Below are 16386 nucleotides of genomic sequence, written 5' to 3'. Positions count from 1 at the left end.
TCCAATGACCCCAATTGCATTTAAAATGTTTATTTTCGGGTGAGTTCAAAGTGATATGCCCCCCAAGCATTATTCGCTTGACTTTTCTTTCCTTATTCTTGGTTGCATTTTCATTTACCTTCGACTTGTGTGGGGTTTCCAGCCCCACCATCTGTCACCTAAAACCCAACCTTTTTTCAAGTACATTTAAATGAGCGCAAACAAAACAATTTGGCTGTCCTTTTGTTCACCCTTGCCGACTTTCAAGGTGAATTTTTCGAAAGGGAATCGATTTATTTGGCCAGGGTCTCAGCACCTGACCTATGGCCACATTTTTGCGGCTTCTCCGCCAGCGGCGGATGATGAAAGTGCCCCACCCCAAACCAAACCAAATGGGTGGGTTAAGCTTTCTGGTTCCACCTTGCAAATTTTGGGTATGCCACAATATCTTGAGTCATGACTGCACTGCGCCATTTTTATTTTTAGTAGGCAGCTATAAAATCTGTTGGCGTTTTCATTATTTTCGTTTGCCTGCATTTTGTGTGAAACTAAAATCAAACAGCCAGCAATTGCTAGCGTATTAATTTTCTGGCTGCAGCTGTCGCATTTCCCATTGCACTTAAACGAAAATATCACTTTTTGGCGGCGGCACACGCGGCGGCTACGTAATTTCCTATATTTGATGGCAAACAATATTATTTATTTAGCTGGCAACATTTCTGTGCAACATAAATTAGCCCCAACTGAGAACATAAATTTCACTTTTGCGCGAAGCGAAAACAAGAAAATTTTCCGACTGACGGAAAGTTGAAAGAAAAGGCAAAAAATAAAAGAAAAGAATTTTATGAAGTGTAGCTAAAAAAAATATCTAAATAGAATATCACTTAAAATTGTTGTTAAAATTTTGATTTATAGGAATGGTATTCAAGTCGTCTGGGTTAATATTTGCCACTTAAGATAGTGTTCCATTTTTATTTTTATTTATTTTATATTTAAACCGTTTTAATTAGAAACTAGAAATTAAAGTAAAACGATTTCTCCTTAGTTAGTTAGCTTTTCATTCCACTTTAAATTGCCAACAGCTCTCTCTGACAATTTATCACCCAATTTTTCACAACAATCACCTGTCGGAAAAACCATTTCAATTAGCCATATTATCGATTGTTTACTGTATCTGGGGGTATTTTTTCGAGCTTGCAAAGTTTTTATTTTCAATTTGGCGCCATTCCAAATTAGCAAAACCGAATTAACGCAGACACAGTCAACAGAGGACGCCATATACCCTCATACCCTCCCAAACCCACCTCATCACCACTCTTTATCTCCCGTTGAATTTCAATTTTCCACTATTTTCTCTACGTTCTTATTTCGGCGGGTTCAACACTGCGTATGAGCAATGTGCAGGGCGGTAGAGTGAAACGCCAAAGGCAAACATCAACAACAACAAACAACAAAAACATCTTGGTTCTTCTACGGCATCGTAAAAATCCAAAAAATATTACCAAGGCACTGGAAATTAGCGAAAGAGGGTGGATTGTTTGTGGGGAGGTTCCATCCAAAGGAACGTGAAAAAATCTGAATGCGTTTCCTAGGAAAATTTCAACGACGACGACGAGGTTTTTCCTTCAGGGGGGCGTGTCTCTCGGCTGGAGTTTTGTTGATTGCGCCGACAGACCGTTCCGCAAAATTGCCTTCAACCCAACAGTTTGACAGAAAATTACGGACAATAATGCGTTCTGTTAATGGCGGCGGCGTTGCCATTATCATCAGGCCGAAGGACCAAAGCCAGACTTTTGCCAACAAACCCATACCATTTCGGCATAACTTTACCCATTTGGGACATAAAAGTGCCCACTATTACGGTCGCGCCAATTTAATTGTTAGATTTTGCCTCTAGCATTAAAGTAAATTTGATTAAAGTCGCTGCCGCCGTTTTGGTTGGTGTGGCTGTGATTTATGACCACCATTAGTTTAATCAAAATCGGCTCACAAACTTGTATCTTTGCCGAGCGGTTTTCAATGCATTTTCTATCCACATAGAGCCCCACACACATATCCATAAATGAAAATTTACCCTTTTTGTGCATCGAAGCAAATGTGGCCATAAGTCTGGATGGCTCGACAACGGTGTCTGGGCCCAAAAAACCAACGAGTAAGGGCCAGGCCGTAACCATGGACATGGAACTACGGCTACATGATATGGGCGAAATTCGTTGGCACTTGGCTGCGCTTTTTGGGGGCCGAAACAAATTGTTCGCAGACTGCGGCAGTGGGAGGATGTAACAACTGGCCAGGACACCGAAGTTGGGGAACTATTAAAAATCTATTTAGGATGGATTTTGTTAAATTTAAGCTGTTCCGAATAGACTAACTTTAAATTTGAGGCTGCTGATAATGAACATACAGTGATGGAAGAAATAATAGAAACAATTTTATTTATCTCCCAAAAAAGTTTTTTTATCTATTTGTTTTTGTTTTTAAATATAGCTTAATGTAAGATTTAAAAAATTGGTTTTAAAATATTAAGTTATTTTTAAATTAGAAACATTCTAGAAACCTACAGAAAAAATTAATTATATTATTTTTCCATGACTATAAATCAGAAATTGAGATCCCAAAAACCTTGAAATATGAAACTATTCAAAATCACATTCATCAAAAACGATCTTAATAATTATATATTTATTATTATGAAACATAAAGATAGATTATTCGGTAATATTTTTGGTTATATTAAAAAAAAATAATATATTCATGAGATAAGATGTTCCTTTTTAATACAACAGTAATTGCCTCATAAAAGATAGTCAAACAAGGTGTACTTGTGAGAAAAGGGTTTCAAAACTCAGACAGAACTCAAGTGAAACTCAACCATGTCTGCATAATAATTTCCATATCGTGTCATTCTGGACATAATGCAAATTTCCATTTATCCCCATTCCCAACCCTCATAGCCCACTGTAGCTTGTTGACATTTTCGGGTTTTATTAGAATTTCAACCAGGACTGTGGACCCATCCTGTGGACCCGGTGACTTTTATGCTTTGTAGGCGTCCGGAACGGAACGGAACTCATCCCGGCTGAAGTCCTGTCTGCCTGCCATTCACTTGGCAACCCGTCAACCCTGATCCTTGACATTGCACATTGTGGAACCATCCTTCTGTCACTCAAAACCCAAAACCCAACCTCAAACCACCTACGTTGCACAACTTTTCCCCATTTATTTTGGCCATTTTTGCGGTTGTCCAACGGGCTTAAGCTTAACTCAATTTGCCACCACAGCGGACTTCCTGAAATTAAAAATAAGGCACGTGCAGGCTTTAAATGAGGGGCAAAAAGGTGTAATCCCCAGCTTGATGTGTGTATTCATTTCTTTAGAAAATTAGCAGCAATGAAATAGCTATAATTTGTCGTCATTTAGCACACACAAGATATTTTTGTTTATAAATAAACATGTTTTCTAGCGTTTCGCCTATAAGTAAACAATTTGGCTGCTGGTGTTCAGATCAAATGAAGGCGTGGGCGAATGGGCCAGACCCAGGGGCGGCCCTCCCTATAGGAAAAGTATTTATTGGAGAAAAATAACAACAGAGCAGCAGACTGAAATGATACCGCACCTTAGTTCCATATCCCATAAACAAGAAACTACAAAAGCCGCAAATCCAGCAGGCTGGCAGAATCAACAAACATAATTGATGATATTTTCGAATTAAAAGGGATTGAATTAAGGCGAAATCCAATAACGAGCCAAATAAATCACAGAATGAAAAATGAGAAAGCGAGCAAAAGTATTTTAATTTCAATTTACATATAGTGTTGAGGGAAAAACTATATAAAAATAAAATAAAAAAAAACTTTACTTATGTGGAGGAAAATTATGGGTGTCTTCAAGATTCAAGGTTATAACCTTTAACGAAATATTTCCGTGGCAAGTTTATTTCCGATATGTCAAAGCGAAATGATTTCTTTTTATTGTTTATTTTTGGCAGACAAAGACTTTGCAGACAGATTTCTCCAGCCGAATGCCCGATTGCATTAAGCGAGGGAATTGCCTCGCCACGTGGAAAATGTCACTGTTTGGCGGAAGTAATCATCATCAGGGCCTTCGAGACTTTGAGTTTGGCAAACACGCTTTTCGCTTACACTCAGAAAAAAGGGGTAGCAATCAAAAGGGTCTCACAAAAATATTTTGGAATATTACCACAAAATCTAATAAGAAAGTTTTATAGTTTAACAACAAATCCACCAACAAATATTCATAAAAATATCTATAGTTAGATATCTTAATGGCGAAAATTTTAAAAACATTTTTTAGGAAACCTATTATACCATTTGAAGAAACTGAAGAGCCTAACATAGGGTTATTAGGACTTTCAACTGTTAACCAATTATGGTTAAATATTATATCTTAAGATATTTTATGACGTTTTCTCTCACTGCATTCATCCGACCAGTGCATTTATGTCGCCCAGACGATCTTGATGCGGCTGGATGGCTGGTTAATAGTTCCGCAAACATTCGAGGCTGGGCAAAAACGAAAGTTGCAACTTGCCCGTCGGCAGATGAGTCAGCGGACTGCAGCCGGAACTTGCCGTGGCAACTCCAAGTGGCGCCGCAGTCGAGGTTATTATGTGGCAATTATGCTAGCAACCCCCTTTGATTGTTTGGGGTAGATGTTTCGATGGGGAGTTGTAGAGTTGGGGATCGGAAGTTGGGGAAAACCAACCCCGGGTGTTCGACGCCAGTCGCAGCACGCCATGACGTCGTCCGGCGACCACCACAAGTTTGCTTTTTAACAACTCCCCCTCCAAAAAAAAAATCCGAAACAAATCGTTATCCAATACCGCCCCCTCGCAACGACTGGAAAAACAAACTTTGCTCCATGTTTGTTGTCAACAAACAAATATCAGCTCTAATTTTTATGTACTGCGTGCAGTTGCGACCATTTCGTATTTCAGCAAGTTCGCAGCTGCAAAACTTTTGAAATCACTGGGCTTTACACAGGCCGACACAACTTATGGCAGTGACTAGCCGATAAACAGATACAAAAGTATCTACAAGTTGTACCCGTCGAGAGACAACAGCATGTGTGCCTGTGCCTGCAATTTGTGCTGCTTTTGTCGCAATGTCAAGAAACTTTTGTAGCTTCCCCAGTCTCCTTTTTCCCCCCAAAAAAAAAAAAAAAAAAACCAAAACCCCCACGCAGACGGCCAACTGAGTTAAGTTGTTTTTGGCATTTTATGTGCATAGCATTTAGGGATCAAGACATCCAGAATTTATGCCCCGAAATGGTAATATACGAAACGCATTTGCGACCCTGTACTTGGCTCAGTTTCGGGTCTCCATTTATCATGTGGTGCGAAGCTGTTTTCCCAGTGCTGTCAGATGATAGTCCAGCCGTATCGCATTGTTTTAGTTGGTCGAGATTACCAAAAGTCGGTTTCCAACTCTAGATTTGCATTAACTTTATTCAGCCAAAATCATCCCCAAATGCACAAGGAGAAAACAAATCTTTTGAGTAAAGTTTGAAATAGTTGAAATTACAATAGAATATTTAAAATACTAAATACTAATAATATATTATATTTTTAAGATACGATATATTAAAAAAAATATAAGATAAACATCACCATGTGTTATATATGAATGATTTTGCAACGTATGATATAATGATAGTGATATAATACTAATTTGCAAAATCTTGAAGGTAGTTGCAATTCAAATTGTAAGATAAGATTATAAATGCATTTAAATTTTAGATAATATATTTCTTTTTGTGTATTTTCCCCTAAGCTTCGCATTTATTTGAACCTTTTACTGGGGCTGTACGTGCGTGCGGCAATTATGCATTGGGGTAAAACTTTGTAGACACTTGAGAACTCCGGGCACAGGTCAATGCAGCTCAATTAAAAGGCATGTCCAAAGGCTTTTGTGTGCGGATCCAATTGACTTCAGTAAAAGAACTCGGTGTCGGAACTCGGGGTGAAACGGTGAAAGACTTCCCAGGACTAAGGGGTGGTTCAAAAATAAAAAACAGAAAATAACTATGGCGCCGTCTCTCAAATAACATTACCAAACCCCCCCAAGAACAAGTTTAATGGGGAATTTCAATCAAGCGCTGGCTTTTGCATGCCATTTGTTAAGTATCTTCAAGTGTGCTCCCAACCCGGGCCATGTGCATTTGATAGATACATTTGATGTGGCCACTGCACTCGCTTGTTTGTGCTCCTCCACTTGGACTGGCGCCCCCTTCGCCCACTTCAAAAAGTCATATCTTATCGGCTTATCTGGAATACCAAAGACGAAAACACAGACGACCGATTGTGTTGTTGTTCTGCTTGACGTCACGACGTCATAAAGAAACTTGAATTGAACTTATTGTAATTAATACGAGTACGATTCGCCGCAGTGTTTTCAATGCCAACCGATGGAAATGTATCGATTCTAGGCATTTTAGCATGCCTTTTGCGGTTTATCAATAGAATATGAGGGGGAAAATATCTGTCTGGGAAGCCCCAGCAAAGCTGTCATGTGTGTGTGTGGAAAAGCGTTGGAAAACCCACCCGGAAGTTCAGAACCCTAATGCGTTTTTCGCTGGGCGTGTGTGCAGTAGATTTGACAGGCCAGCAGATACAAAGATACATTAAAGCAAATTCCATATCCATTAGCCGAAAGTGGAGGGCGAGTCGGGCGCCCTTAAGTGTTTTCAATTAATAACCAAACTCACAGTTGGCCAAAATGTTTTTCTTAACATAGCGATGACAGGCTGAACAAAGTGATTAAGTTCCCCCTTAACGACAGCTAATTTGCCTTCTTTTTTAGTCGTCAGTCATAAAAAGTTGTAAATGCTTTTCCTGGAATTCGCAATCTTAATTGTAACAATCAGAACGCAATTGCTTGATATTTACAAAAGTACTTTTAAATGAGCAGTAAAATGTTAAGACAATAAATAAATCATTTTAAGTGCGGAATAACTATGTAGGTTAATAATTTTAAGCAGTGAATACTATATAATTAGAAGCTTTTTATGGGTAAATAAATATTTAACAGTGCAATTGTGAAAAGACAAATATTTTAACATGTGTTTAGATCAATAAAAATATTATATTGAGCTAATTTGCAATAGATAAAAACTAGACTGTTAAATAGAATATAATTGGTTTCAATTTATAGTTAATTAATTAGTTAATTGGGTAGGCCGCTGTCATTACTCGTGAGTGATTTTCTGAAATAATTTCCAAGTCTATAGGCTCTATATCTTAACGTCATCGTCTTAATCAATTTACTTCAATCTTAAACGACTGGATTGTTTGCCTGCCCCCAATAATAATAATCTAATGCCAATCCATCAACACCATACTGCAATTCCATCCATCAGCACCAGAACACCACCATATAGAACCGATTCCGTCCAACTGCAGAGACCAACCGACTGGTCGACTGGTCGACCCATTTCTAGACACTTATTAAATCAACAACACAGCAACAATTCCTCGATGAGTTCTTGTATCCCGCTCTCTCGACCATAACTCAGGTTTTTGCTGCCGTTCTGTTCTGTTCTGTTCAATCCATTGCGCAAATATTACAAAGTCAAAGTCCAATAAAGAAAATGAAAAAAAAGAGCCAAAGACGTTGGAGACCTAGAACCCGGAGAGGAGAATCGGGGCTCTCATCTTCCACTTGGGTTCGGGGTCTTTTACCCAGAATTCTGCCTTGCTTTTTTGCTGCTGTCTGCATGCTTTGTAATTTTTATTGCTATTTCGCTAAATTGTTGTCAATTGACTTGAGATTGGCGCAAGTTTGGAGCATGTGTTGCTAGTTTTTTTTTTTGCTTTTTATTTATTTTTTTGTGCTGCCCAAGTTTACTATTTGATTACAAACTATTGACCATGAAGGAACAAATAAATCCTCAAACAGTTTGTAAACATTTTAGGGAAGCACATTAAATTTGAAAAGCTTTAGGTCTTTTTATTAACTTCCACATCAAATTCTTTTATAATCTATTTTATTTCAATTTTATTTTCTCTCTTTTATAAAATCAAATATTCCTCGTTTTATCTGGGTTGTTTAATAAACAAGTACAGACATTAGACATTGTTAAACATTGTGAGGAAATCATCGACGATTCGCTGAAATTTTGATTGGCATTCTCGCCGGCCGTTAAATTTTGCTTTGCACCAGCGAAACTGCGGCGCAAAAAGTCTTGTTTGCCACAAAAATAGATGGGTATCTTGATAAATAAATAAATAATACTAAAGTAAGCTGGTGAGCGGTGCAATGGCAAACGAGACTTTTGTTTAGACTTGACAAAGGCCGCAGGAAGATATTAAACAGTAGCGGAATTCTATGCCAAAATCACGAAACAAAACAATTTTTTTTTTGGGTCATCGTCAACATTTTGTTGGCAGTGTTCGCAACAACATGATGTCGCATGTGGCCAAAAAGCATTTTTCCATAAGCCACCTTTTCCAGAATATTGGTTGTGAAGTTCTGCCGCGCTCTTTTGTGACTGTCGAAATGCTAATTTGCTGTCAGCACCCGTGAATATTCGCAATTTGTTGACCCTTCTTCATGCCCGTGTTGCTCTTTTTTTAGCTCTTCTAATATTCTGCCCGCTGGGTTAATAAACTTGTTGCCGCACGACACGGCTCATAAATAAATACTTCTATTGATTTAGTACATCGACTGGGCCCACAACGCCAATAACAATCGGTGTTCTCCTTCTTTTTTTTTTCGGCGAGTGTGTTTACAAGACTCTTAAGCTGCTTAAATGTGCCCCAAGTCGTTTCTTCTTTTCCGCAGAAACGCTTAATATTTATTTTGGTTATACAAATACTTAATATTGTATATAAGAACATCGAACAATGGTCAGTCAACAAAAGACGGCTGTGGGCGGAGCTTCGGCTTGAGGTTCTCGGGGCCCCGAGCTCATAATGATTGTTATTGTGGTTGACTCCTCAATGGCAATCATAAATAAATGAATTCATACACCCGAAGAAAAGACACAATTATCAGGGAGTCTGGAGTAGATACTATCTATATAATATCTACAAGATGGAAAGATACAAAAATCGACATTCTTTCCATTACATTTGGAATATCTTTAGTTATCACAAATGATTCATATACTATCTTTTACTTTTCTACTTAAAATGTAGCTTTGAATATATTCCATTATCACCCCATTTTTCCCAGTGCCCTGTCTTTTGATAATTCATATGGGTTGTGAATTGGGCGCGTTTGGTGTTTGAATGTCTTATGGTTATTTAAGGTGTTGGCCAAAACACTCACATGATTCAGGCGTGCTGCGATCTTGGCGTGCTCCTCCTGGTAGGCTTTTCGGGCCTTTCGCTTATCCTGTGACAGATGGGTCAACTTATCGCAGACCACCTCCAGCTGCTCGGCGTTGAACTTGAACTGCTTGGCCTGCTGGTCCAGTTCATCCATGTAGGATCGCCAGGATTTTGTGATCAGGCTGCCTGCAAAGAGAAAGTGATGACACTCTATAAGTAAGCAGTAGTTTTAGAAAGTTTTAGCCAAATATATGCGATTATTTATTTAATACCATCATCCAGTTATTATTAATATTTTTCAGAAATATGTATACTTGTATAATGGGTAAGTAAAGTTCCAATACTCTAAAAAATATAAACAAGTATTTCACCCATCTTTGTATTACTTATTACAAACTTACAAAACCGTCACAAAAATGTATAATATATTTCCCGCTAATCCCAAGTGATAACAACAAGTTACATCTCCTTAAATGCATAGTCATATGACAGACTATATCTTTATTAGGCACAGTCTTAAAACCCGTAAAACCGCAGCTAATCCACAATTTGCCCAGAGCATGACTCATTGGAGTTTTATCCGCTCAACAGTTGGGTAAAAGTGCAATCGAAAGTCCCCGGGCAGTGAATCATTTTCTTTGAGCCAGCATTAAGCTGAAGTGACGCAAATACATTGTCCAGATTTTGGTAAATTAGAATTATTTGCTAAGAAAATCTGAAATATAATAGCCCAATAGCCACGTTTGTTTTTTGGCCAAAACGTTAGCGCTTCGCTAAGCAGCAAAGTCAGAAATTTCGACTTCAAGCTGCAGTCAAATCGAGCGATTCAAGTTCATGGTCAAGGTGAGAGAATCACTGAAATTGGAGATATGTGGGTATGTTTAAACTATATCAAATGGCCCGAACTAAATCATTCGGCTACGCTCTTGTGCACTTGGCTTTGTGTGCGTGAGTTCGCATCCAGCGGATACATTTGTTTGGCCATGTAAACAGCAACGAAAACATTTCCCAAGCGAACACACAAAAAAAAAAGATGGAAAAAGAAAAAACACTGACACTGACTGCAAATTATAGCAATTTCATGTGTTCTATGGGGAGCAAGACAGCTGCACTTTGTCGACACTTTGATGAGCTTGGCCAGGCCAATTTACCAAGATTCCGAGTCCTGGCCGCCGGATGACGATGCCACCCAGTGGACGGTAGTTGAAAACGATTTGCTTGTCTGGCGATTATCTCGAGTCGTTTGAAATAGAACCTAACGCGTATTATTCACTTGGAAATGCGATCGAGTCACGCGATAGCCCCTGGCCAAAACTCACACCGAAATGGAAAATTCAGGAAGGGATATGTGTACATTTGGCCAGCATTTCGTTCTCCACCCTTCAGATAATATCGGTCTCGCTTCTTCCCATTGACGCCACCCAGTTCGTATAGAGGCTATTAACACTGTCATCGTACCATCCACCCAGCTTATCGACACTTGCCTTATAAATGCCGGACATTTACCCTGACTAATGGATGATATGCTGGTGAATGCCGTAACCGCACTGGCCGCCCAGCCAATATTGTGAGTAATGCCCAAAAGGTCACTGAAGTTCGAGCATCTCACTATAATACTCGGTCTATTTAGCTGTAAATTGTGTTTTTGGGAACATATGTTGGCTGCACGAGGAATCTTAGGAAAGCTAAAGCTGCTTAGCTGTGGCCAAATAAAATGTTTAAGAAAGTGCTCTATTGGTTTTCCGAAAATATATGACTTCTCATATTAAAAACCACGTTAAGACTATTCTTAATAAACATTCATAGTACATTTACCCGTCAAAAATATTATTTAAATCAATCTTCAAAATCTGATAAATCTAAAATTTTAAAAAATTTTAAAAGAAATTGAAATACACTGATATCATGTGGTACACCAAAATTTAAAAGTTGTTTACTTATAAAGCTTTACTATAATGCTTTAAAATTTGTTTGATATAAGAACTTTTTAAACTTATTTATATTAAATAATGAACAAATAGTAGCACAGTAAAGGGAAAAATGTAAAGCATTTTAAAAATTTGCAAACCGTGGTAAATACACATTCATCCGGCTATATTTATAAAGATTGTTTGCATTATATTCCAATAACAAATAAATAACAATAATAAATAAAACAAAAAAAATAACCACTAAACTTGAACGACGTTATTTCAGAAGAACTTTAAGAAATTAACGCTCTTTAGAGCAGATAAGACCTTTCCTTCCTAAAAGTAAGTTTTTTAAATGATACGAGTTCTTATTTAAGGTACGAAAATCTCGGAACGAAGTAAAAGAGTACCGTATCAAGTGGAAACTACACTTGTGGAGGAATCATTAAGCAAATAATTAAGTGGACTATCTTATCGGTGGTGCAAATGGTTTTGAATCGCATGTCTTACCTTGCATTTCGTCAGCCCGATCGATTTTGAGACCCTGCTGGGCCACAGCTGTCAGACTGATGGCGTACTCCTTGTCGCACTTGGCCTTCATCTGGATGGACCTCTTCATGGTCTCCATGAGCCGGAGTTCGGCGTCCTGGCGAACGATCAGCGCCTCGTGGGCGGCCCGACTTTGCAGGGCCGATGAGAAGCCCATCTTGCTCTCGATACTCCCTATTTGGGTCCCGGCTCTCTGCGATATGATATGATATATAGGGGGCATAATTCAGAACGGTTGCTTTATCGTGGTTCCAGACTTAAAAAGTAGTGGTTTTTTTTTGGGGTGAGAGCGGAATTACACAAGAGACACAAGAAAAAACATAGCGGACATATGGCAAACACTTGTTGCATGGCAATTTTTGTGGGGGTTTCGCTGGCTTTGCTCTTTATCGCCTCACTAAAAATTAATTATTTATGTCACACCATACACTTTTTGTTATTTTTTTGAACATTTTTCCAAAATAAACTTTCACATGCGTCGACATATCTTCGTTTTTTTTCCGCTTTGTTTGCATATGTCACGATATTTTGCTAATTACACACGATCTCGTCCCGGCTTTTGATTAACGACTTAATTCGAGTCACTGGCATATACTTTTTTATCCGCTAATTAACGCATTTTCCGCTCTCACCCAACAACACCCGACACTTGCACACATAAATGTGTATATTTATTTTTATTTTTTTTTTTATCGTTTTTTCTGTGGTATTTTGAATGCAACAGTTGTCTTCACTTGAACTTTTCCCCAAGTATTTTCCAAAAGCAAAGCGAGCCAAGAGTTGCGGCGCAGTTGCTGTAGTTGTTGGTTTGTTGTTTTGGTTTCAAAGAAAAAAACTTGTTTTTCCCGCTTGCTGGGCGAGCAAACAAAAATAAACATTGCCCCAGGGGTGGAGGGGGGAGGGGCGAAGTCAATAAGGAAACACAGCGACAGAAGGTGTGTGCGGCAAGTACGTGTATCTTAAAGATACACAAGAAGAAAGAGCCTCCCGATGTCAAATTAAATCAGGTAATTTATCATTTTGGTTTTTTGATAATATTAAAGGAAGGTTTTTTAAAAGGGATAATGAGTTCCAGGAAAAATATATGGTTATATAATAGGTGAATTAATTTAAAATACCATACATTAAAAAATAACAACTCAATGAATTTAAATATAACAATTAATATCAATTTCAAATGATTATATCTCGTTCCGCTTCCCAATTTAAATGATTTCTGTAATTTATATCAAATTGAATGTTTATTAGTCAAGTCATCATTATAGTACCAATTTGGTCTTTCTTTCTGTGTATCTCATGGATGCGCCAGAACAGCAACTTGATGCATTGTCTGTATGTGCGTGTGCAGTTGGCCAAGTCGAGTAAAACATAAACGGGTTAGGCAGCAACTAGGGGAGCATCCCAGCCACCAGAACCAGAACAACAACAACAACAACAGCAGCAACAACCACCTCTTTAAGAAGAGTAGTAGCCACACCACCGTTATATAAATTAAAAATGTAAATAACAATTTTTGAGGTGATCACGATATAATTCTTATTTTTTTCGTATTTGATTTTAAGGAGGGGAACCACATTTACCGCAGATTTTCTTTGCCGACGGATTTCACTTGCAATTTGCGTAGTCAGAGCACAGTTTTTGGCACAATCATAATTAAATATGGATCGTTATCGTGTCAAAGGCCTTATCAGCGACTACGAATTATAATTTCTTAGGCCTATCGAGATGCCTGCACTTCACATGGCTCGGAAACTCGGATATTGCGAATAGAGCACGGCACACGGAATATCGGATCGAACAGAATCGGGGAAATACTAATAAAACCAGGCCCAAACGCAGCGAACCGTTTGCCTCGGATGTTCAGCGGGAACTGAGCGCCGGCAAAAAGCCAGATACTCGGGCCGATGCGGCGAATGAGCAACGCGAGTGCGGCGAGAAAAACAGAGAAACTGAGAAGCCGAGAGAGCGAGAGAACTGGCAGGAGAACCGGTTACCGAACACCCAGCAAACATTTTCAAAAAAGAAAGTCTCTATAGGGCAGACGAGGCTTAATAGTGGGTTTTTCAGGGGATTAGTTAGTTTGTTGACAAATGTCGTTCCCATTATTTCCTGGCTTTTCCCTTTCCCATACAAACAATCTTATTCTAACTAAAGGGAAATCAAAATGTATTTTAACTTGTATACTTTATGTGTAATGAACAATAATCTTGAAACATTTTAAAAGGTTCTGATAATATGATTAACAAAAAACCCAAAAACATTTTTTAATTATTATTTTAAATTCTGGCTGGGAATTTATATTTAAGATCTTTTTCAATGTTAAATAAATACACGAAAAATACTATTACTTTTTTAGAGAATTAGAAACATTAAATAGATGAAAACCAATAGAATCAGTTTAAGACAAGACCCTAAACCAATTTTCTTTAACCTTCCACCAAAATAGAGTGAAAGTGAATCCCTTTTGTATTTTTCGCTGTTTTGTCCTGTTCCAGTCTTGAATTTGCTCTTTGGTATTACTCTGCTAGACAGCGATGACTGTTGTAATCGGAGAATTACCAAATTTCCGCACTATTAATTACACAGGTTCGGGTCCTTTGGGCGACAGCTGCCAGGATCTAAGGACACCCACCCACCCACTGGGTCGCTTTGGAAACGGAAGCAGCTGAAGTGTAACCAAAACAAAAGCTATGATAAACGCTATGCGTGATCTACCCTTGACTCGTCCTCGTCCAGTACCAAACACCCCCGCAATCCAAACCCCCTGCAATTGTCCATTTAATTTTCCCCCTTTCGTTGCCTGTCATTTTCACGATAAATGTGAAAATGCATTTGCGCATCAAACGCAGGCGGGCCAATAAATTCATTAATAAATGGGAAAGTGAAAAGCGCAGTAGCTCTGCTGCTCCTGGTCTTTGTTGTCCTTGTGGTCAGAGATGGGTCTGTTCTGCGCATAATGCAAACAGTGTTTGCAAAGTCCTACACTGTCGAGAGCTTAAAATCAATGCACAGAAAACAAATCTTAAATGTTAAGAAAATGTCTAGTTGAAAGAAAAAAATATTCGCCATCAAAGATTAGAAATTCTGAGTTAAAGGCCATTTTTTGTTGTATAAAACATTTCTTTCTTTCATTTAGTAAACTTACTTTATATAAAAAATGTTCTTAGAATTTAAAATATGTGATATTATTTTCAGAAAAAATTAATTAAAGTTCAAGGGAAATATTAATCTCTCTTTAAAGAATATCTAAATATATATCTTGGAAAAAAGGGCTTACGGTTTTCCAACCAATGGGTCCAAAAATTTCAAGAATTATGAAAATTGTATTTTGGTGACACTAAATTATTATAAAACAGAATCTGATACTTAAAAACTGTATTGAAAATCACACTTTAAATTTTCTTTAAATTATTAAAATCAAATTTAAAGAGACCCATTTATACACAGAGGTTTTCTTTTTTCTGTATATCTATAGATATCACCTTAAATTTTAAACAATTTTTTTGGTGTGCGGGCAATCCACTCTATAATCCACCACCCCCTCCACCGACTGAATAATGGATATTGAAATCGCATCGGTACTTGAAGGGGTGTGAGATATTGTACTTTATGCCGATTAATGCTGCCGCGCTGGAGGACAAAACCCCTGACCATTGATTTGATTGCCGGGCAAATGGCCAGCCACCTTCGCCACCTCTGGGCCATTATATTTTGCACCAGGCCAGACGTCTCTTGGCCAGCCTGTTGCCCATTTCAGACTCTCTGCGTGCTCTTTGTTCCGCCAGCCATTCATCTGCCCGCTGCAGTTGTTGTTTTTCCCTGTGTTTTCTTCTGGGTTTTAGGGTGTTTGTCGTGTTGTCTATGCACCGGATCTGTTTCCCGGGTCCCGGTTCGCTGTGTTTATTTTAGATGGAGCCAGACGGCAAAAAAGAAGATTTACAAAGGCGCCTCAGCCTCATAAAGTATTTAGTGAGACGGCGATATCCCGACACCAGGCACCTTCCGGTGTCCTGATGACTGGACAGGATATTTTCCTTTTTATTTGCTTACATACCACGTATGTATATCCCACAGTTCCCCCATCTTATCCGAAGAATTGGACCAACTATAAACAGAGAGACGGCCTAAATATCTGCTTCTAATTTAAGCAGACCTGGGTCTATTGTGACGCATAGTTGCCTCACATAAATCTCTTCGAATGTCCCATTAATGTTTGAGTTGCTTTTGCAAGTGCAATTCTTTGGTGGCTATACATAATATATGGGGCATCGGTTTCAGCTGCCTTCGAAGAACAGAAGAAAATGGGAGGCAACAGTTGGCGGCCAATTGAAACTAATGAATAAATAACATATGCAGTGTGTAAGACAGTAGTAAAATTGATGAGAGAAGTTCAACATGGGTCTGAACTCGCATATATCTATGGGTCTACGAGTATATAGCTGGCTGAGCCAGAATGCTTTGGAAATAAGAACTCGTCAAACAATGGATGACCGACTTGGAAATTGTGCAATAGTGTGGGGCCAATAAATGAATGGTTGTTATAGGTTAGACATGAAGCAACAAAATCAAAACAAAACCATTAAGATGCATTGAGCATTGAAGATTCGAGTTATGGGTGTCTTGTATCTTTTGGCTTTGATACCTTAGGGTGACTTC

General features: G+C 38.4%; 1 protein-coding gene across 6 annotated transcripts in view; it reads right to left on the bottom strand.

Moving 5' to 3' along the window:
* The window catches only part of FER (tyrosine-protein kinase Fer), a 34824-nt gene that overhangs the window by 15568 nt on the left and 2870 nt on the right, over nucleotides 1-16386 (bottom strand). For 3 of the 6 annotated variants that reach the window (XM_065865948.2, XM_065865949.2, XM_065865950.2), the window contains exons 1-2: nucleotides 11692-11923; nucleotides 9270-9457 (exon numbers count right to left, since the gene is read on the bottom strand). In XM_065865948.2, the coding sequence (XP_065722020.2) occupies nucleotides 9270-9457; nucleotides 11692-11887 (384 nt within the window). In that variant the 5' untranslated portion in view covers nucleotides 11888-11923. Of the gene's footprint in view, nucleotides 1-9269; nucleotides 9458-11691; nucleotides 11941-13310; nucleotides 13610-16386 lie in introns of those variants that run through there. The other 3 variants (XM_065865947.2, XM_070996890.1, XM_070996891.1) reach the window with 3 other exon arrangements.

The sequence above is a fragment of the Drosophila suzukii genome, chromosome 3 (assembly GCF_043229965.1).
Source record: "Drosophila suzukii chromosome 3, CBGP_Dsuzu_IsoJpt1.0, whole genome shotgun sequence".
Lineage (NCBI taxonomy): Eukaryota > Metazoa > Arthropoda > Insecta > Diptera > Drosophilidae > Drosophila > Drosophila suzukii.
Note: the sequence above shows the minus strand (reverse complement) of the source record. Positions and strands in the feature narration are given on the sequence as shown.